The sequence below is a fragment of the Temnothorax curvispinosus genome, unplaced genomic scaffold (assembly GCF_003070985.1).
Source record: "Temnothorax curvispinosus isolate PA1 unplaced genomic scaffold, ASM307098v1 QBEX01001498.1, whole genome shotgun sequence".
Classification (NCBI taxonomy): domain Eukaryota; kingdom Metazoa; phylum Arthropoda; class Insecta; order Hymenoptera; family Formicidae; genus Temnothorax; species Temnothorax curvispinosus.
In genome coordinates this window covers 1,834,166-1,855,059 of record NW_020211278.1, presented here as the reverse complement: position 1 = coordinate 1,855,059, position 20,894 = coordinate 1,834,166, and the positions used below count along the sequence as shown (strand labels likewise).

Sequence of the window (20,894 nt, the reverse complement as noted above, 5' to 3'; positions counted from 1 at the left end):
ACAAGTTTCCATATGTTGTCCTATTTTCTCTGCGATTATATTTATGTGCATTTTTAATGGTAAACGATTAAGTTGTGTCATTTACAAATTAATATTATCGCATAATTAATGAGCCTTCATTTATCCATCTTTTAAGATTATTATTATTATTTTTTGTTGTTTCTTTTTTAACAGTTTAAGTTAGAAACCTGTTCATCTAATTACGGTATCATGATGTCGCATCTGCGGCATCAAATTCGAGTCGCAGGTTCAAGGATAAGACTGGTAGAAGCTTTTAGGAGTGTAACGTGGGAGTGTAAAGAGCTTTCGTAAGGTATTTCATGAAATTGTTAACACATTCCCGTCCGTTGTAAGAGAGAGCATAACTCGCTGCAATTGCGACACAAGATTTCAAGGGATTTTCCAGTGTTTCCGGTTTAACGGTGTTAACACGTGAACCGCTACTTTCGCGAATATTGCACGCTCGTTATACAGTCGTCAATTGCACGCAGCTTAGGAAGATATGAGACATACCTTTCAGATGTTCTGGGGTATCCGCCGCGCCGGCTCGCATTATGTCGCTCAGATAGTGTTCCAAAGTCCTCATGTTGTCTAACGGTGAGTTTCCATTAGCCGTCATACGATCCTGGAAAATATCGAGGAGACACCATGAGTTTTATATTCGTAATGGCTCCTGTAACAATTGTAGCATTATGTTTTACGAGAAAAAACTATCTTTTTAATATCAATACTAGAAATAATTTTAAGCAATTACCAGATAAAATGGGAGATACGAAGTCATTATAGCTCGACAAATAGCTTTCGCAATTATGTATCTTGACCTGAATATGCGGTATTTAAATAGAATATGGTATTTTTTTTGCAAGTCTACAAATCTTAATCTCGAAATGCGTCAGTCAGTGACGAAATGTTTGCCTGGTTCATTTAATTTCGCGCGGACGATACTCGCGGGCCTCCATTACGACGATTGTCTCGCGCGAGACAAGAACCGAGGGTGCGCTCTCGCTATAATATACAAAAAGTCGCGCATAAAACTCCATGAATTTTGAATTTTTCAATTTCCACCGCGAGCCATTTCAAGAGATAAGGTGCTTACTTCTGGTTAGGAAAAAAGCTTTCTAGCGGTGAGCGAATGTACTGAATGGAATACCGCGTAAACCAGCAGCGGCTCCTTGGGAGGAGGACAAGTGAAGCGGAGAACTTGAAAAACGATAAGAGAGAGAAGTAACGTTCCGGACGGTGGAAGGAAGTATCTGCCAGAAAGAAGCATACCACCCGTGAGCAGCAGGAAAGAAAGTACGGGGATAAAAGACGGGCCAGAGAAAGGCCTGTAATAGACCACTTGTAACGAATCGGGGAGTGCAGTTAAAGCGGGGAGGTATTCAAAAGTCCACCCCCGACATCGTGCCACACCCTTAATGCACATCCGTTTCCTTTCTTTTATTTCGGCTATCGCGCGACCGAAACGCCATGCTTCTGACGAAAGTTTGATAAAGCCTGACACGGCCCTCTTTTATTTCGGACGTCACGCCACGGAATTGTCGACTTCCCCGCGTCGAAGGTTCGATAAAAAGGTCGGCCATCGAAAATTAATAATCTTCGCGATCAGGTCAATACGTCATATCCATCGTCCGTAAATCTTGATCGATTTACGCGTCATAGGCAAAGATTCAAGCAAATTTACGATTTACCAAGATACAATTTAATTAACCATTCGCAGCCATAGATTCTCTACGAATGCTACTAAACAGTGAAAGATTATACTCAATAAATTATATTTTTTGTGTATGTTATAAATTGCTGCAAATGACGACAACTTTTAGCTAATAGTACAATTTAAAAGTAGGGACCAATTATACAATGTCGATTTATTCACCGAGTTTAGCTTGTAGCGAATGATTAAATCGTATTGAGATACAGTGTAAAAATTTTTTTCATGCTGCTTGAAAAGTGTTTATCAAGAGTAATCCGCACGAGTACGTTTTCCTTTCGCAGCGATTTCTTTGTCCTGATTTCTTCTCGTGCATGTAATGTCTCGTAAAAGAAGCAGACAAGGAATTATGGGAAAAAGAAATGGGTGAGACATGATAACGGAGGAGAACCAAGAACCTTTGAAGGTGACCAATTGAGAAGAACGGCCGGTGTAACGAAAAATAACGGGCGATGGCACGGTGCAGGAGAAATGTCTATTCGCGCAAATAAATGCTCCCCCTTGGAGCATCGCCGAGTGGACGGAAACGTCTTGGAACGTCTATGGTATAAATGTTTCATATTTTTACGTGTCTGTTACTGTTTTACGAGAGAAAGTCTGCTCTTCGAAAACATCTATGAACAATCTATGACCTATGCGCGAAGCTAGAAAATAAATATGTGAAATTTTGATAGCGCAAGGCTAGAAAAATCTAAGAAAAGATCAATTCCAAACTTTTCGGAGAATTTCTGTTTCTGAAGTATAACACGTCTAGAATAGTTTGCATAAACATACAATATCTCATTACGTATTAGTGCCATCGCTACTTAATGAATCGTAAATCTCGCGCGTAATAGTTTACTTGATATGCGATATAAATAAATCTCTCACAGCGTGTGATAATCCTCACACGTCTCGCCCATCCTGGACCAATATTGAAATTTACGCCAACGCGCGAGCGAAGCGCGGCCTTCGCCGTCGTCCTGGAAGGAAACGACCGTGACACTTATTTGGTCAAACGCGGCGGGGCACGGGGAAGGACAGAGAAGGGAGAGACGGACATACCCAGGTATATATTGTACGAATGGAGCGGAGAGGAGCGAAAGGGGTGGACCCCCCGATGTCAAATAATCGTGCCCATCTTTCCACGCCGGCATGGCCGGTGGAGGTGCAAAAGGTGGCCCCACCTTCTCCTCGAGCGCGTCCCCTTCGCGCCGCCCGTATAACCCCATGGTCTTGGTGTCTCTTCCTTCCTCGTGCACGCGGGCCCCCCGGACCCCACCTGGGTACCAATCCGCTTCCCTCTCCCGGGCCGTTCCGCGCGCGCGTGCACGCACACGGGCGCACGCGCGCACCCACGCACCCACAAGCACTGGACTCACGCGCGAACACACACACACACACACATTCACATAGAGGGGAAACGTTTCTCGGCTCCGTTCTGTCTCTCTCTAGCTCACGCGCGCGGTGGAAAATCAATATAGGGAAACCAGGAAGCAACGGCAGGGCGTCGACAGCAACCTCCGTGCAGGCTCCGTCCCGGTACCACCCCTACTCGTCGTCCCCGTTCTCTCGTTGTGCATCCCCTCTCCCCGTTAACTCTCTCGCGGTCCCCTCTCCTTCGCTATTTCCGTTCCCCGTGCCCTATTCGGTATTGCTTGGCTATAGTACTCTCTGTATCCGTAATTTCCATTCGGGGCTGATCGTTAGGGATCTCCGATGTAGTCCTTCGCGCAACTGTTTATTGACGATCCTCAATACCGTCTTGATCGTGACTACCGCTACTGTCTCGGCGACCACCCCTCCGGTAGGACACTGCGCAAATTTTCCCCCACTGTCGAGGAGTAGGTATAGGTATGCGGGTCGGGACAGGGAGAGGTAGGAAAACTGCCGTGGAATTGGGTGATCCGGAAGGAGACGTGAGGAAAACACCGCAGCATCGTATGTACACGTCGGGGGAAACGCTGGTTCCCGTACCACGGACGGGTTGTACATCACGGAGATGTATCTTCGGATGTATCTCCGTGCCCCGCCGGCGATTCGTTATCCCATCCGCGCGAGAGGCACGTACCTATATATCGTATCCCTTCTCCTTCCCCCTCCCGACCAGGACTCGCGAATGTACATACATCGTATCGACGAATTCGCGCGGCATCCGAACGCGAGCGGAGGATCCACAACAATCCTCCTCGATCGAAGACACGCAGTACGCACACGCCGTGCAACTCTCCTCCCGTGTATCAGTTACGAGAATTTCATTCGACCTAGAACCCCACGCGCCTCCGTGGCTGTGAGGCGCGCGCGGTCGCGGTTGGCCCAGTTCCGAAGTTGGTGGCTCGTAAAAAGCAACGACACCTCCTCTTCGCTCACGACCTCCCTATATATATATTTATATATATATGTTATATGTGTCCGTGTGTATGTATGTATGTATGTATGTATGTATGTATGCGCGCGCGCGCGCTAATACTATCGTTCCTCTCTGCTGACCCCACGTTTGCGAATGACCCGTGGCCTGTCATGGGCACATCCCGACCTGGTCGGGATTGAATTATAGCGAGCGGTGCAGAGGTGCTGAATGTAATCCAGGAGTGGTCCGGGAACACTGGTGTAAACGCACGTAAATTTTCTAGGGGCTGACACCGCGTGTCCATCCGTTTTGCGCAGTCTCCGCGAGAGCGAGGCGGCCGTGACGTAATGTCCGCACGACCGGTGCGACATTCCCGGTTTACGTTACATTCGTGGAGAAACGGCAGAAATTTTGTCGCCCGCGTCCTTTTAACACAGATATCATTCGATACTTTCGCAGGCACACGTTTCACATACGCAGAAAACTACCTTGAAAATAGCGTAGGACGAAGACGATCTTCGTGCTTCATTTCGGAATACGCTTTCGACATCTGTCATAGAACATAAAATTATGTTTCCTGTACCTTGACCACAGAAATAGTACCTTACATTAGCAAATAAAGCGGGGCGCCGAAATGATATCCACGCACGGAAACTGCGGGCTCTAATGAGCCATCAAATGTTCATTAGGATACACTTAGAGCGTATTAGGGCCTCACCCTAGATAAACATGCGATTAATTACGCGATAAATAAATCTATAAAGCGATTTACGAAGGGGGACGTAGGAAAATAATGTCCGGAAGTAAGTTGGACGACGATTAATTTCGACGGAGGGCAAATAAAGACCGAGAGGAACTTAGGCGGAGAGGGGGGAAAGCTAGAAGGGGAGAAACGTAAAAAGGGGTGAAACGTGTGAGGCAGGAGCGAGTATATATATTCAGATATATATGCAGACGGCGCAGACGCCTTCAAGTTCCGCGTTTTTCGTCGTGCACCTGGTTTTTTTAGTCTAGACGCGAATGTTCCCATTTCATCGGGACCATCTTCGTCACCTTTTGTGCCGTCCCCTTTTCTTTCGGTCTGACTGCTGCGTGTTTATATTCCACCCTCGCCGACGCTCGTCCGCGCTATTTTACATGCGTTTACACACGCGCGAGTCTGTGTTCCGCATTTGGGCCGTGGGGGGAGGGTGGTCGCGTCTGTATTGTGACAGTCGGAATATCCATTATTTGGAGGAGCTGAACGAGACGAGTAATTATTATGTCGGACGCGACACTGTCGTAAAAGGGAGAGGGATAGAAATAATAACGCGAGAGTGAGAATGTATTATATCGCGCGGGAAAGGATGGAAGAATTCAGGCTGCGAAGCACGACATTCTGTTGATGTCTGTTGCGGCGCATTACAATTGTATTTTATCTCAGGCGCCTTATTCCGGGCGTTTGATACCGAAATGGTATATAGTTACTTTATTACGTCGCGCATGTCCCATGCGCACGTGTACGGCATAGGAATAATTAATTTAACTAATCCAGCTGTAATTTCAAAGGGGTCACGTCGCACGGGAAATCGATTGTGTCGCTACTTCTATTAATCACGTGCTAATAACAGCGTTCATTGGGACATGTAAAAGAATTAAAGAATTAGCTGATAAGAGATAAAGTCATTACCCGGAGACAAGAATCGGCAGCCTCATGACTTTCGGAGCTTAGAAGTCAATCGTAAATGAAAAAATTCGATCAACCGCAGTCATATCCTTCTTTCGCTTCATGACCGTAATCGCGTCACCCGTTATCCGATCCGATTACGCGACGTGCAAAGTCCTCCCCGCAAACGCGAGCGGAGGGTGCGGATGGCACGCGGAGAGGGTGCAATATAACCTGAATCCCGAGGCGTGTGCGGAAGCAACGGTTCCAGCCGGCTAGCGCAAAAGTAGGTCACCTCCATGGAGCGGAGCTCGCGGACGAGGGAGGGGGTGGCGTGGAGGAACACACACAGAGGCGGCAACATCGGCGTGCCGCGATGGCGGCCAAAGGGTGGAGAATGTGGCGGGTACCGTTGTGCTATCGGCTCTCGTTGCGGACAATAGTTCTGCTTTTGCCAGTTTAGGCTCACTGCCTAATGCACGATCGAAATATTTTGAATACAATGATGCCAGAGACTGTAGTCCAGAATGTTAACTCTCTGTGTGATCGTGCGACCCTCTGTCGCAGGACTTTTGCTAAAGTAGTTTATGTGGAAATAAGAGGCAAATGTCTGTAAGTTTCTTGTTTCAAATTAAAGATACGCTAGTAAAGATAGTGAGAATGTAAAGAATTTATATACAGTTATCTTTCTCTTGTGTACGATTTAGTTAGCCAAAGCACATACATAACAATAGAGAGAACAAAATTGTTCTCTCGCCTTAACGTAAACTAAAAAGATGTGATAGGTCGCTGACATAGCTCGATTAATTTCAATTGTCTGAGCAAATGATCCTTAGTTTAACATTCTAATGTAATTAGCAGAAAGATGTTATCGAAAGATGTTGACCTCAAAACGATTCAAACAACAAAGATTTAAAAAATTCCTCTAAAAAATTCTTGAAGCTTTTTTAAGATATTACTTTAATACTGTCATAATTCCTGAAAATATTTCATACGTGTAATAATACAAGCTTTTCTCGCGTGAATGCTCGGATTTGTAAATGTGATCGCATACGTCATATCGCGATAGACTGATACTATCTTGGTTGCTTCGTGCTATCAAAAAATCATGCTCGCGCCAACGGCAAATGCCAGAGCGCACCTAGCTCGCAACGTACCTTCGTGGTAAACTGATCGGGCCAACGAAATTACGTAACATATCGAACGAATCGAGTTAAACGTCAGGATGTAACTGGAAGACCTGGGTAAACAGCCATCGTAATTCTCCGCGCTCGATACTGGGCGGTCACCGTGTCTGTGTAAGCGGTTAGCCGCATTTCATTACATAAGGCACGGGCAGCTCACGGTGAAATATGCGTGTGCAATAATCTGTCGATATACGAGACCATCACCGCTAAATTCGATCTATTATCAAGGCAAATATCACGGGAATCAAGAGGCAATCGCGCACGATCGTCTTGTTCCAATTTTCTTTTTTTCCTCACGCTGCTTCCACCATGACGCGATCGCGTTGTCGTTTCACGTTTCGTTCGGTTTTATATCGCGAACTAAATCCTTGCAACTTTACGACAAAGATCTGAATTATTTCTGGACTTTTTACTAGAATTGGTTTTATGAACGTCCCATATATCGGCAGATTTATGGCGATACTCTGTTACTGCCAGTTCTGCAAAGTAATTCGCAGTTACTAGTTCTCTATATTTGAACTCATAGGAAACAAACTATTTTCACGATATCATAACTGTATTATGTCATTATAGATATTTCGTTCGGCCATTTATTGGCATGCGTTTCCCGACGACAAGCATTAAGACTAAATAATCGTATTTCTTACGTTGAATAAAAACGCGTACAAATCTTGCCTAAGAAAACGTACGAACGAACATGGAGGTTCTCGTTGAACTGCTATGCGGTAGGACGCACCCCGCGCGAAAAATCTATATCGCAGGGAACCGGAGTAACCTATAAACCCCCGCACTGGGTCACTTCGCACCGGCGCAGTCCGGAATTCAAATAGGACGGTGCTTAAATTAGGTTAACATCTAGACGGCATAATGGAATGGCACGCTCGAAAAATTTCCTTCTCCAACTTCCTGCTCTTGCTCCCCCGACGTTTGATTTAGCGGCCGAAAGAATTGAATGAATTACTGCGCGGAAATATAAATTGCATTGTTTCGGAATATCTAGTTGAATCGTATTTAGTTTTCGCCGCACGTATTATTTCACGTGTGTATATGCATCCATCCATATCTCCACCAGCAGAAAACGGACAGAAATATTTAACAGTAAATGTAGCTAGAGAATTTCCTTTTTCACAATATTCAATCAAAGTGAACGATTGAAGACTGCTATCAGATTTTCGATTTATCAATTCAAAAACTATATTTATAAATTATTATCGATGTCCCCATTATTATCGAAATATCAGACAAACGTAAGTCTGCTTCAGCCGTATAGGGATAGCTTGTGTGTCTTACCCTCGGTTAGTACTTATTTCAAGGACAAATTTACATCGTGTTGTCAGAAAGCGCAACGCAATTAACACTTCCAACCGACATGCTATGCATACCACGGTTGCTTTTTTTTCAAGTTGCGTTGAGAGTCACGCAAAGCATGTCGGTTTAATATTTCGGTTATACGAACACGCGATTTTACCTTCATAATGCAAGAAAAATTCACATGCATGACAGATGATTTATTTCATTAAAGGATATTATTCTCTGTCACACTCAGTCTCCTTCAAAAATAATTAACTTATTAAGTAAAATACGAGGGTAAAATATTATACTAGTCTACATAAAAAAATGGGACAAACTTCGAGTAGCACTCGTTAAAATAATACGACGAGGCTTTTCATTTGGCGACAGTGTCCACGTGTTGAGAACACGGCATGTGAAAGCATTAAAATTAAGGTCACATATATACAAAGGTAGAAGAGAAAAATTATAGCATAATAAAAACTTCCTGTAAAAAATTAGATTACATTTACGTTACGACTTAGATTATTTTAACGTTTATTTAGAATATATTCATAACTTTTTTTTTGTATATATATAAATATCAGATTGTAATAACAAACTCCCTCGTGCAAAACTGTACAAAGAGTAAATATATTAAGTTTCATGTTTCTGCGAATTTCTAATTTTCTTATTATTTTCGAAGTCTGTCTCAACTCAAAGATTAAATTTCAAAATAGGTATTCCATGTTTTTGATGAGGGAAAATTCCCTCTAACTTAATCAAAGGATCCATAGACAAAAAGAAAATGCGGGAAGTTTAATGACGATCGGTTCGTACGCGAGGTTCTTTAAATTCATTCGGCAGAATGCACACGAAAGACTTTCAAAGTGGCTGCCGTCGTGCCTGCCGTGTGCGGATAAAAAGTTTTCCCCAAGAAAGTCTTTTCGTGTTTTCTTCTTAACCGCGGTACACGCGGAGTAAAATTAGCCTCGCACCTTCGATCTATCGGAGATCAATTTCGACCCCGGGACGAGGGCGACCTTCGCGCGCGACATATTGCGAGCCGTCTCTCCCCCTTTTTCTAACGATCGGCGACTCTGTCCGTCCGTACGTCGTTCACGTGACACGTTTCACAGGCGTTATTACACTGTTTAGTCCGGCGCGATAAAACACCGTAAATAAATAAGAACGCTATTGACCCTCGGGAAACGCCGGGCCAGCTTCGTTAGGAGTTCCGTTTCCTCGCGTTTCGATCGTTATTTCGACGGCGAATTATGCGTTCCGTAATGGCGTTTTCATGCTCGCCGCACGAGGTAAAGAGCGAGCGCGACCGCGACGGCGTGATGGTAATCGTTATCTCTACGCGTAGCCGCTACGTTACGATTTTTCTATTTTTTTTTCTCGACGCGATCACCGACACAAGCAAAGCTGCGATCGTGTGTGGACGGGTGGGTGCGCACACGCGCACACACGCGATCGGTATCCACTGGCGATTGGTCCCCTCGACATATCGGCCAGGCGACCTACTACACGTGCCCCGATTCCCCTCTCAAGGTGAATGACGAGCAATGAGTTATCGGACTTCGAGCTCGGGCATTTCTTCGCTCTGTTAGGCGCTTTTGCCGCATTACCTGGGCGCGTGCGCGCGCGACTTCTAATCCGCGACACACTTGTGCCCGTGTATTATTCATCGATCGCTCGAACACAGTCGCATCGCAAAGCGAATCGGAAAATCGACGGCGAAAAATCGCGAAGATCGACGAAAGAACGATGATGGGTTTTTCTCATTCTCATATTTTCTTCCATTAATATCTTTTATTATCGGCTACTATATCAACGTATATGTACCGTAACGTTTCATGTGTTAGTATCAGTCGCTATATTTTGGATAACGTAATGTGAATTTAACCATAATAAATAAAAGAAATTGTATATTTCATAAAAACTGAATGAACGTCCCAATTATATTTTCCTTTACGCGTTTTCAAGATATTCAAAAGCAAAAAAAAATAAAGAAATTTTTTTTAAGACGAGATAAATTTTAAATAAAATTTTACACGCGCAACTCTTGCGTAATATTTTTTTCAAGTTTGTAGCGTCTTCTAAAAACTTGACAGGATAAAATTACGCATTTTGGCAATTAAAATTAAAAAAAGAAATTAAAAAAAGAACCGTCGAGGAACGTAGACTGTGTATCGTAATTTCTACTGAAGGTAGTATTTAATTGAATCGGTATACGGATCATATTCACGACTTGTTTGTGTACGAGCTAATTGTTCTCGGCGACGTACAGTCAATTCAATGATGTTAAGGCTGCTGATATCGATAAACCGACGCGACGTCTTTTGCACTGCACGCGGCGCGGCGCGGCGCGGCGCTCACCTGTTCGTTCCTTGGAACACAGTCGTGTGATGTGACCGATATAAATCTGACGAAATGCCGAATTTTTGTATACCGGCCAAGAAAGAAAAAAGAAAATATCGAGACAATAACTTGTCTGTCAACATCAAATAATATAAATAGAATAGTAATAAAAAATTACATGGACCGTCTTTAATTAAACTTGATCAATACGCAGTATTTTTAAGATACTTTATATCAACGGAGACGTCTCGGAATTTCTTTAGTTTAAAAATTTATGCTACACTTCTTAACATATTGTGATACTATATCGACGATATTTTACTATCGTAAATAGAACGCGTCTTCGACCGTAGTCGTTTTTTTTTCTCACGATTTTATACAATAGACACTATTATTTGGCATGATAAAGAAATCGTGGGAAGGAAAACGGTATATAAATATACATATAAATGTTGAAACAAGGTATGCGCGAAGATGATAGCTGAACGACAGCATGACGACACCCGCCATTTCTCTCGGATAGTATGCAGATCTATTTTCGAGTGGTGGTTAAAATAGCTGAGCTTAAACTTCTGCTAGACACTGTCGGAGTTACCACGTCGGTAAGGAATTGGGTCAGACTTGAACGACAAAATAAGTATCAGCGGAGTAGTTTCAGATAGCGCAGATAGATAACAAAAAATGAGTAAAATCGATTATTAATGGCAACTTTGATAACTCTTATCTACATGGAAAAAGTAGTTGTCCCGAAATAACGTCTTAAGAGGTGATGGTCATGTATTTTTAAGAATATTCATGTCTTTTTTCCATACACACACACGCGCGTCTATTATTACGACCTATATATATTTTTATAATTTGATGATAAATAGGTATTTTTATCTTTCAGTATATTTGCCCAAAGTGTGCCACAGAAATATAAAATTATAATTCATGAAATATACATCTACAACATATAATATATATATATCTATTTAGTAAATGTATGATCCTCAAAGAGAGATAATTTTTAAATAATTTAATAAAGATACCTAGTGAACTAATTTCAACTCTCTTTATCCAACCGTCATTTCGCTATTCATAAAATTATTACGGAAAATTATTAATACCTCGAATGGAAGAGATCTGTTACAAAGGGCGCAATAAATAAAAGTGATAATGATAATATAAATGGATTTTATCCAATAAGAATATAATATCAACAGTATTACGCAGTAATCCGGTATTAAATTTACTTAAATTAAGCTTCATAGTCGTGCAAAACCAGGATAATATAAATGAGATTATTTATTCATTTGCTAACTGCACCGCAAAAAAATATACGTATATAACGCTAGCTTTAAGATCAATATCGTGTTAAATCTCTGATACGTCATTGTACGTCGGACGTGAAAATGGAGCGAAGGTGTGGAAAAATATATAATCGAGGAAAACGCTGACCCGTATTTTCGCCCGCGCGCCATTCATTCCATTATCTATTCCTTTTCTATTTCTATATATATTCGCGCCGCTATTCAGCGACGGCACATGTGCGGAACGTACTTAACGTGGCTACGGAGATTACGCCGAAAAGTGAAAGACTCCCGGAACACTTTCGATATATGTAATACTTCGGCCTGGCGAGCTTCCTCAGCGCCTCGCGATACGTATGAGGTATCGTTATCACGCGGGTAGATATGCGAAACGCCGCGCGGCGGAGAGATAACCCGGATTTCACCGCGTAAAATTCCCGCGTGGACGGAAAACGCGCTCAACCGTCGACACGGCCGGCCCGGCGGTATAACCGTGGCTCGCCTGGTACCTCGTACGTTTACGACCTAAGTCCGCTGCAACATTATCGCGCCGTTAAAAACGACGGTGTCACGTCGGACGGCCGTACGACTACCGGAACGGCCGTTGTATCGGCTAAATTTAAATGCGTGAAGTCTCTCTCTCTCTTTCTCTCTCATTCTCGGGGAGCAGTTGCATAACCCGAGGTGGCACGAGTAACGCGTGCGGTGCGGCACCGTGGCGCACCGAAAGAACGCGAAACTGCGGAAGTCGGGAGCATAGCGCGCGCCTTCCACGACGGCCTACGAGACCGCATGATTGCCGGCGCAGTTTTACAAGCGAGTACCCTTGGCTATACTACCTGCTTCAACCCGCGATCGATAACGCGATGCCACTCGGCTGTGAAAAAAAGTCGAGGCAACGAGTCCCCGTGCCATCGGTGCCCGCGAGTCGAGTAAAACAACAAACGGCGCGCGGTCGTCCCGAGTCCCCTTCTTTTACCCGTGATCTGTGCAACCAATCGACGCGAATAGCATGCGGAGAAGAGAACACAATCTAACTGGCTGACAGCATGTGTGATCAGCACGTCGCTAATAGCGTCAGATTTTTATACGGATTTTTAAACGAATTACTAATTTACTCGATGATAATAATAATATCATCAGCGATGTTGATTTTTTAGCTTATCCATTAACCAACTAGAGACAGTTGATTTTTCACACGAACAAGGGAAAATCGATTAGTTAAAAATCTCTTTCTGGCACTCTACCAGATGGAGTTATTCTTCTTTACAAAAGAGCTTCATTCTAACGGCGTGAAGTGAGTCATTCCCGAGATAAATAAATCGAAGCGTTCAATACGGCGGTGTTCCAATTCGCTTGTTCGGAACTCGAGGATTGATTTTAAAATGGCAAAAATCAGATATCCCATAAATTAAATTAAATTTCAACTCCCGCATTAATTTCCTAAAGTTCGTAGAAAAGTGGGTTAAATCAGCATAACTAACCACGCGAGGTCAGCTTCCTAAACTTCACGCAGAGTGAAGACTAGTTTTAAGACTTGCGACTGACTCACCTGCTGAAATGGCGGCATCTGCAGCAGGTCCCTCTCCTCGGCGGCGGTTACCTCGAAGGTCGGTGCCGGTTGGGGTGGATATATGTTACCCTTGCCGGGGTACGAGGTGCTCCGACGAAACTTGACCGGGCTGATGCAGGAGGGATGCGCCGCCGCCGGGCCCGGATGGCCCGGGAACGTTGGACTTGGCTTGCGGCCTTGCAGACCGGCCGCGGCCGCAACCGCTGCGGCGGCGTGCAAGGACGAGTGCAGCGGCGGTAAGTTGGGCACGGATCTGCCACGGTTCCACGGAGATAGGCCCGGACTGGCGACCGCGGCGGCAGCCGCTTGCGGGCCCGCGCCCCACTGCTGCGGGGCCTGCGGTCCGCCCGACCACGCGGCGTATCCTTTGCCGGGCAGATAGACGCTCGGGTGCGACGTCGGCGGAGGTTGTTGTTGCTGCTGTTGGTGCTGTTGCTGTTGTTGTTGCTGCTGTTGCTGTTGCGCGGACGACACTTGCAGACCGCCGTGTCTGGTACCGGTGGGCGCACCCGCGTTACCGTGCTGCTGCTGTTGCTGCTGCGGAAAGTTATGACTGGCCGTGATAGCTCGTCGGGTACCGGTCGAAACCGCGCCGGTGCTGGCGAACAGGCCTGCGGGCCCACCAGCCGGGAAATTCTGAAAGGCGGCGATCGAGCCGTTGACCGGTAACGCGGTGTGCAGGCCGCCGTCGTCCGGTGCGGACCAAAGGCTGGGCACGCGGCCACCGGGATCGGCGAAACCCTGCAGAGCTGAGGTCGTGCTGCACGTGATGTCCTTCTCCGTCGACGAGGGAGTCGTCGGGGTGATGGCGATGCTCTCCGCCTCGATCACGTCCTTCGACTTGTCCTGCCCAGCCACGGTGTCGAGGGCGCCGCTCGGCGAGAGCGGTGCGGGCTTCCCAGCGGCTTGCTTCTCGATCAGCAGATCGTCCTGCATCGTGGATGTCGTTATGGTGACGGCGGCGCTGAAGTTGCTGCTGCTGCTGTTGCTCGTGATTGCGTTAGGTTTCGGGCTGGTCAGGGTACTCGAGAAGAGGCTCGCGCTGTAATCCCCCATAAATCACCGCGGAGCTTTCGTTCGCGGAGCGTCTTCGCGACGTTGACGACCGTCACGATAACCGGCACCTCCAGCTAGGCCCTTTCGGAAACTTCCTCCTTCTCTCCACTCGTCTCCCACGGGCCTCGTTACTCGCGGCTCGGGGGTGTCGTTGTCGTCGAACGCGAGGACCGCGCGTGTCCTCCACGTAGAGTAACTTGCCGTCGTAACTCGAACTCTCGTCCGGCACGAGCTTGCGGGACAAACTATCGATCCACGCGTAAAAACACCCACGGAGAGAGACTCCGGAAACCAAAAGACCGCGCGGTGATCCTCCTCGTCGCGTGTCCTCCTCTTCGTCTTCTCTTCGCGATGTCTTCCTTTTGCTGTTCTCTCTGTTTTCTTTTACTACTTTTCTCTCTTGACTGGTTTCCCACCTTCTATTTTCACGCCTCGGTCTATTTTTCTCGGGAGCCCAAGGCGTATGTATAATCTCGTTCTCCCTCGTCTTCCTCGTCCCCCGATCGCCTCACTTCCGATCGCGCACTTCTTTTCCTCGAGACGTTTCTCTAAATCCAACTGACGCCGCGTCGCCCCGGTACGATTCGGCAGCGACCCTGTCTCCGTGGCATCCTCTTGGCTGTCGGGGAGCCAAGCTCACTCGGCGACGCGCGTTGTCATCGTCGTCGCGGCGCTCCTACGCGAAGCGCTGCTCGTTGCGAAGCTTGCTCCTGGCTGCCTCCCCCGCGTTCGATCGTCCACTCGCTCGCCGTGTGCGCGTCTCGTTCCGCGGGCTATCCCCTGGCGAACATAATTTCGATCCACTCGGCGGGGATACACACCGCTGGACCACTTGGAATCCTCCCAAATACGCAGCGCAGCGCGCGCGACCTTTCGCTCGCCACTATCACACACACGCGACTACGGTACGAGGTCGCTCCGCGGATCGTATCGCGGATGCGGAGGCGGAGGAGGAGGCGGAGGCGCTGGAGGACGGGAAGAGAGCGGGAGGGAAGAACGTGTGTAGCGTATACCGCGATACGTTTCACCACCCCACGGTCCGACGAAGCGGAACGACTCGCGTCCTTCGCGTGGCGATCGCGAGCGACTCCGCGACTCTGGCTGTCACGCTGAACCCGCTGATATCCCCCAGCGGTGGCGGCGGCGGCGAGCGAGGGAGGGTGGCTGGTCTCGAGGACGACGATAGGCAGGATTCCCCGCGGGAAGCGCACTCGCGGGACCGACAGTCGTGCGCTACTCCCCCGACGACGCGACGTGTCGCCGTCGCCGATCGCCAATTGTTCCGCGTATCGGCGCCGCGGCGTATCGTCTGTCGCGCGCGCGCGATCGATCGATCGCCGATAAGCTCCGTTTTACGTACGTGAGGTACGCTCACGCGGCGCGGACGAACGTGGACGTGGAGCTCGCCGATGTGGTTTATTGCACGCTCGCGCGCAATACACGCACACACGCGCGCACGCACCGCGATCCTCAGCGTGGACTCTGTGGCGAGTAGACGCGTGCCCGCGCCCGAGAGGAGCGTAGCGTACGGGGTATATCAGGTCAGGGTTACTACCACCGCACCGCGCTCGCGGACCTGCGACGTGTCTCTCCACCCGGACGACAATCGGAGCGGAACGGAACGGAGCGGATTCGCACACTGCGGTAATCGCGCGCGGCGCGGCGACCCGAGGGGGCCACTCTTCCACACCTCCGCCGACGATCCCCGCCTACACGCGGTATCGTGCACCACCTCTGACCGCACACGTACGTCGGTCTCTCCCACCTCCTCTACGAGGTACGACGGTTTAGCGCTGCCTCCTCCCGGTCGCCTCGCATGTTTTCCCCATTTTCCCTCGACGGTCACTTGTGGTCTCACCGTCGTCTGGTCTCTGCGTTTTCCTCCGTCACGCGTACGCCCTCGCACCTCCGTCGACCGCGCTCGAGCTCGAACGGAACGGAAGAGCGAGAGAGAAGGGCTGGTGGAGGTGCAAGGAGAAGGAGAAGGAGGAAGAGGAGGAGGAGGAGGCCCGGAAAACTCCAGCCAGCAGAGCGCGTTTTGACAACGCGACTTTCTGGTCTCTCCTCTGCTGTTGCTGCTCCTGCTGCTGCTGCTGCCGCTGCTGTTGGTGCTGCTTCTGCTGATGCTTCTGCTGCTGCTGCGTCGTCGTCGTCGTCGTCGTGTATGCTTCTCGCGCGCGCGCGCGCCGCAGCGGTGCGATTCGTGCGTCGTGCCGACTTTTGGAGCACTGCGGCCGCGCCGCGGGTCGGGGCATGCCACAGCCCGTTCGGATATAAGTATCGTCGATGCGTGCAGCGCGTGAAGCCGTGCGCACTCGGCGATCTTCGTCCGGCAGCCAGTCGTGCCGTGTACGTCTCCGCCGTACTCCGACGACGCTGATCGTCCTCCTCCTCGTGGTCGTCGTCGTCGTCGTCGTCGTCGTCGACGTCGTCGTCGTCGCCGCCGCTCACGCAGGCGCCCTGACGTCGACGTCGCCACCGCCATCGCGGCCGCACCGGAACCACCACCGCGACGCCTGTCTCCCTCCACAACCGCGTCCACCCTCTTTGCAACCCTCTAGTCATACAGGGTGTCCTGAAATCATTCAATGTTGTTTCAGCTGCGGACTCTATATGATAAGAAAATTGGAGCAACGTGATTTAATACTGAAAATTGATGGATTTTTTTATGAATCAATCTTACGGGGGTTGTATAAAAGAGAGAGGGATGTAATTGTGATTTCAAATAATTTCAAATAACACAATCGAATAGAAATAGGGGAGAGAAATAGGACAGAAATAACGTTTTATAATAAAATGTCTTCTTATTATTAAGCGACTGATAGAATACTAGCTATTGAATGAGAATAGTTTCAAAAATGTCCAAAAGTGCTGGATGCATGCAAAAGAAATTTGAAATTATGTAAAGAAATTATACAGGTGTTTCAAATTCATTTTGAAAAGATAAAGGCCTTTTTTCTTCCTTTTTGCCTTTCATAATATGTAAATAATCGATAAATAGAAACCTCATTTTCTAAATTAATATTCGAACTATGCTTTTTGCAGAAATCGAATTCAAGATCTTATCCAAGATACTAAAAAAAATAAGATAGTAAAGATTAAAGGCAAGACGATAAATAAAAAGTGATAATCTCTCGCAAAGTTCTCGGCAAGGAAAAATCGGATCGGTATTCCTTGTAAGTAGATTCTAAGGGGAAAAGATCGCCGATAGAATCAGACATTTTTCTCAATAAAGTTCCTGCAATCCTCCGTATGGAATTCCTTAACTTTACCTTCAAGTCGAGCTTCAAGTTCTAACGGAATCTCCTTCAATTTTATTCTGAAGTTAGGATAAGAGCTTTCAAGGGAGGATTTTCGCAAGAAGGGTATTGCTGTATAGAAGAAAACACGGATTCCTCTCTCGCGGATAGCGGAGGCGGAGTGGCCGCCTTATATACCTTCGAGGACTCGAACCTTTCCCAACAACGATCGACGCAAGCGTCGCGAGGCGGCAGCGGCGGCTTGATAAGCGGCAGCGCTCGATAAGAGCCGAGGGAGCCGGTTTCGGTTTACGTACCGACGGAACAGAGACCGACAGCGAGAGAGAGAGGGTGGGAAGGGGGGGAAAGAAAAGAGAGAGAGAGAGACATGAAGCGCGCGGAGGTGCAGCCTCCGCTGTACGGGGGATTAGAGGCGGGCGTGTAAATAAAAATATCGCGACGGGGGCGATTTATAGCGGTGGATAACGAGGAGATCGCGCGCGCATGCGCGCTCGCGTCCGCAATTACGCGCGGAATCTCGCGTGCCTTCGCGCGCGGCGCCCGGGGCACGGGGTACGGGGTACCGTCTTGCGAGGGGGGGAAAAGGCGCGACGCGCTGCCTCCGTCGGAGGCTGTACCGTAAATCTCTCGTGATTAGCCGCGGGATGCGAATTACTGGCCGCCGACGGCGCGGAGACGCGCGCGCGGCCTACATATTGTTCATAAACGCGCGTTCCCGCGCTTCGACTTGCGTAACGAGAAATGGGACGCTTTCAACGGCGACGCAGGCGACGCGGGCGACGCGCGGCGTTTCCGCCGAGCGGAACGAGAGTAATCTAATCGTTTTGATGAATTCTTTCTTTGACATCACCGATAACGAGACGGCGATAAGGCCTCGGAGAATTAATTTCCTCGAGATTGGCGCGTTTGTGAACTTATTTCCTTTTTTTTTTCTTCTGCGTACACCGCGCATTTAGCTGATTAGATTCGTATTTATGTAAGAACGCGAATGCGCAATCGCGTTTTTATCTGACTTTGTAAAAATACGATAGAAATGGTATAAACGGAAAAATGGAATTAAGGGAAATTCTGAGTAATTGGAGGTATTAGAATTTAAAACTCTAGGTAGAATTAAAGGCAATAATTATTTAGGACGGAATTAATTGTATTTTCTGAAAGCTGTACGCGAGAGTTTCGATCGAAATTCGAGCTCTTGCGACAAACGAACGTAAGAAAACGAGAGAAGTTACCCGAAAAGGGTAACTCGTTTAACCAAAAAGTGCAAAAGCGTCCGACAAAATTTCATTACCTTGCGCGAGTGAGGATACGGTTTTCGTATTCCCCTCGTTTTCGAATACTCCGCCACGAGAAAATATCGTCTTCGAACAGACATTACTTCCATAATCATTCAGAAACGGTCGTGACGTTGCAGTCGGCCGAATGTCCAGACTTTTTGGGGAGTTTTCGGGACGGACGACGGAGACGATCTCAAGATGGACATAATACCGCAGCTACCGCGATCCGGGATTTGAAACGAGTCTCTGCGAAGATCAGCGAAGATGGCCGAGATATCCCGAGATTGGCCGAGATTCTGCAGAGCGCCGACTCCCGCCGTACTTTGCAAGCGTCTACGATGACGTCACTGACGTCAGAGTTGCTCCAGTCTAAAGTCACGTCGCTCGTCATGTCACGCACTCGTCTCGTCCGTCTGCATCATTGCGTCTAATCAGACCCAATCAGACCTGACGTTTCGGCAAACGGAGGGAAATATACCGAGAATCGTCTCATCGCGCGCTTAATCAATTTGCAAAATGAACAGGCTCTTCGGACGCGGTAAACCCAAGGAACCGCCACCAAGCATCACTGACTGCATCGCCGGGGTAAGGAAGAACGAATCTATTGTCGTCAGGAGATAATCGCTCTCTGTTGTTCTACCGCATTATTGCGTCGTTCCCGGTATTCGTACTGCATTTAAAAAATTCGCGTGACTTTATATCGAGGCATGACGCGTCGTAGATAGCCAGGCGTTTTTATTCATTTTCGAGGCGATTGGGACCCGTTTGGTAAACGTGCGACGTTCTTTATCAAGGTTGACAGTAGGGCGGACTCTGCGGAAAAGAAGATAGCCAGGCTGGATGCGGAATTAAAGAAGTACAAGGATCAAATGGTCAAGATGAGGGATGGACCGGCCAAGAACGCGGTCAAGTCCAAGGCGCTGCGTGTGTTGAAGCAGCGGAAGATGTACGAGTCCCAAGTTGATAATCTGCGCCAGCAAGCGTTCAACATGGAGCAAGCCAATTACGCCACTCAGACATTGAAAGACACCCAGGCAACTGTAGTTGCTATGAAAGATGGTGTCAAGCAAATGCAAAAGGAATTCAAAAATATCAACATTGATCAAATCGAGGTGAGTTGGAAATAATCTATTATAACACAAGCTTTGATCAAACTTTTGATTCGACGTTTATATGTATCGCTGTTGTTGCAAACAGGACGTACAAGACGATTTGGCAGATATGTTGGAACAAGCTGACGAGGTGCAAGAAGCAATGGGTCGCAGCTATGGAATGCCAGAAATTGATGAGGACGAGCTGACGGCGGAACTGGAGGCTCTCGGCGATGACCTCGCTTTGGATGAGGATACCAGCTACTTAGACGACGCTATAAAAGCACCTAGCGCCCCAGATAAAGAACCTGGAGCAAATTCTGTCAAGAACAAGGTCATTATTTTAATACGAATACGCGTATATATAATTTATACTGAAAATTATTTATACTTCTGACAGAAAACGTTTTTTAAATATGTTTACAGGATGGTGTTCCGGTGGATGAGTTTGGCTTGCCACAAATACCTGCTAGCTAAATATTAAAATACATACGAAATACATACAAAATCTGTAGATAAGACAAATGTAAGCTTAAGAATATTCGCATGCATGCCCAAAGACATACAATCTTTTAAGAACGAGGCACACAGCTTTTCTAACCGACACTCGTGCGATATAAATAATGATCTAAACAATGTTTTATTGATATCATTTGCGCAAAAGATATTTAGTTTAGTTCCATATTAATAGATTTTTGTTACTGTTTCCAAAGTCACTATTTTTATTAAATTAGTACTATGTTGTACATATATATTAATAAATTAATAAATATTGATTATAAATATAGAGAAATTTTTTGTTACATATATAAATGTTATAAGATACATTTAGGCCGGTAT

General features: G+C 47.1%; 2 protein-coding genes across 2 annotated transcripts in view; one reads left to right on the top strand and one right to left on the bottom strand.

Annotated features, from left to right (window-relative positions):
* The window catches only part of LOC112464766 (cytoplasmic polyadenylation element-binding protein 2), a 122,000-nt gene extending 106,349 nt beyond the window's left edge, over nt 1-15,651 (bottom strand). Inside the window, exons 1-2 of the mRNA XM_025031953.1 lie at nt 13,353-15,651; nt 514-625 (exon numbers count right to left, since the gene is read on the bottom strand). Of these exons, the coding sequence (XP_024887721.1) occupies nt 514-625; nt 13,353-14,429 (1,189 nt within the window). The 5' untranslated portion in view covers nt 14,430-15,651. The remainder of the gene's footprint in view (nt 1-513; nt 626-13,352) is intronic.
* A 3,661-nt stretch (nt 15,652-19,312) lies between these two features.
* Nucleotides 19,313-20,802, top strand: LOC112464713 (charged multivesicular body protein 5). Its single transcript, XM_025031870.1, has 4 exons — nt 19,313-19,548; nt 19,758-20,075; nt 20,161-20,388; nt 20,481-20,802. Exons 1-4 carry the CDS (start codon nt 19,480-19,482, stop codon nt 20,529-20,531), a joined length of 666 nt encoding a protein of 221 aa, XP_024887638.1. The 5' UTR covers nt 19,313-19,479; the 3' UTR covers nt 20,532-20,802.
* Nucleotides 20,803-20,894: the final 92 nt, after the last annotated feature.

Coding starts and splice junctions, on each gene's coding strand:
- LOC112464713 (XM_025031870.1), top strand. CDS start 19,480: ATGAACAGGCTCTTCGGACGCGGTAAACCCAAGGAACCGCCACCAAGC. Junction 19,549..19,757: donor TCACTGACTGCATCGCCGGG/GTAAGGAAGAAC, acceptor TTCTTTATCAAG/GTTGACAGTAGGGCGGACTC. Junction 20,389..20,480: donor CAAATTCTGTCAAGAACAAG/GTCATTATTTTA, acceptor ATATGTTTACAG/GATGGTGTTCCGGTGGATGA.